Source organism: Limulus polyphemus, unplaced genomic scaffold (assembly GCF_000517525.1).
Source record: "Limulus polyphemus unplaced genomic scaffold, Limulus_polyphemus-2.1.2 Scaffold854, whole genome shotgun sequence".
NCBI lineage: Eukaryota > Metazoa > Arthropoda > Merostomata > Xiphosura > Limulidae > Limulus > Limulus polyphemus.
In genome coordinates, this window is record NW_013666464.1 from 250,055 (window position 1) to 251,805 (window position 1,751).

General features: G+C 28.7%; 1 protein-coding gene across 2 annotated transcripts in view; it reads left to right on the plus strand.

Annotated features, from left to right (window-relative positions):
- Positions 1 to 1,751, plus strand: part of LOC106460881 (otoferlin-like) — a 235,509-nt gene that overhangs the window by 183,751 nt on the left and 50,007 nt on the right. For both annotated transcript variants that reach the window (XM_022387687.1, XM_022387686.1), the window contains exon 22: positions 845 to 958. In XM_022387687.1, coding sequence (XP_022243395.1) covers positions 845 to 958 — 114 coding nt within the window. The remainder of the gene's footprint in view (positions 1 to 844; positions 959 to 1,751) is intronic.

Consider the following 1,751-nt stretch of genomic DNA (forward strand, 5'->3'; position numbering starts at 1 on the left):
TGCTTTTCAAACACTGAAATAATTGTGGTGCAGGAGTAAATCAAACACTGAATGATTGTGGTACAATAATAAATCATCGGTTGGATATGCTTTCCAAACAGTGAAGTGATCCTGTTCGAAAATAGTTCACAAAGTTTTCAAACAACCAACGAAGGAGTAAACACTGATATAAACATCATGTAAAGGAAACATTATTAAGGCTTATAAAGTTTTAGAGTTGCGAACTTAATCGAGGGACCAACTACCGTTACTAATTTTTCACTCTTACAACAAGTAAAATAATTTTAATAAAATTGTACTTTCGGATGATAAGGAAAAAACTAGTTCATTAGGTATATAAAGTAATTATATGTTATGCTGTATTGATATTCTTAATCAAAAAATGATTAAAATAATGTGATAAGTCGAAATCAGTTATTGGAAATGTGTCAGCTGATGAAAGGTAGTTCTTGTAATAGTGAAGCATAAGCTTATTCCTGTCTCGTATAGCCAAACAGGGACTAGAGTTCAACTTGACGGACTATGAATCTGAGGGTCCAAGGCTCGTGTCATGTTGCGCTTGAAAAATAAAACTTTGTATTCTCTTTTTATTTTAATAAATAACACATGGATAAAAATACTGAGCTTACTTAAAATATTTAAAATTATGAAAAACGTGAGTGAGAGTCTCTAACTAGACTCTGTGTACGTTCTAGCTGATTGGTCAATATTTGAAAGCATTTTATGCACACGTTAACTTATTATATTATGTAATACACTAAGCAAAAACAAAACATGTGAAATCCAATATAAACGTTTCCAACATCTATAAAAGTATTCAAAAGCAAATAAAATTTATTTTCAGGATCACATCGCTACTATGGCCAGAACAATGAAACCATTAATTAACAAAAACTCTATCAAAGAAAAACTGAAGACCACACAAGGATTCCTCCTTAAGCTAAAGGACATGGAAGACGTAAGTGCTATTTTAAATATCCTTTGATTTTTTTATCAAAATTATTTTGGACACGTGTGTAATGTTCAATCTTAAAAATTAATTGTTTTTAAAAAACAACGATTATTTTATACACAATTCTACTAAAAATTAGATTGTTTACAGTCTCCAAATTATTAGAATAATAAATTACTGTACAAAGTTAAAAAGTGGTAAAAAAAGCCCGATCAGACTGGAAAACAATCTTATACACTCTACATGTTTCGAAGTATATCTTGCGTCATCCTCAGGAGTGTAATGTTTTGCTAAAAATAACACTTATTTACACAATTATCAAAACACCAATTTGCATATTAAAGAATTTCACGCCATCTGCTGACAACATTTCCATCACGTCCATCATCCTTATTCAATAATTTAAATTTACTTTTTTACATTTAATTATCTCAATAGATTCACCTATATTCATACCAATTACATTTCCAGATTGTGCTAAAATAATTTTTTCCTATTAAATCAATTTTATTTTTAGTTGTATTAAGAATTTTTTTCCATTAAGTCAATTTTATTTTTAGTTGTGTTAAGAATTTCGCTAACTTTATTTATCGGTTTGTACATCGGAAAAATATTTATTTGTTTTTTAATTTTTTTCGTTATTTGACAAGATGAACCAGGTATATATGATAGTACTAAACATCTTTCTTACTTTTTGTTTTCAGCAAATAGTTTTAACTTAATATTTGTATCCCTGTTTTTTACGTTTATGACAGCTCTGTCAACAACATATGGATTAAAACCTTTTTCCACTGCTATG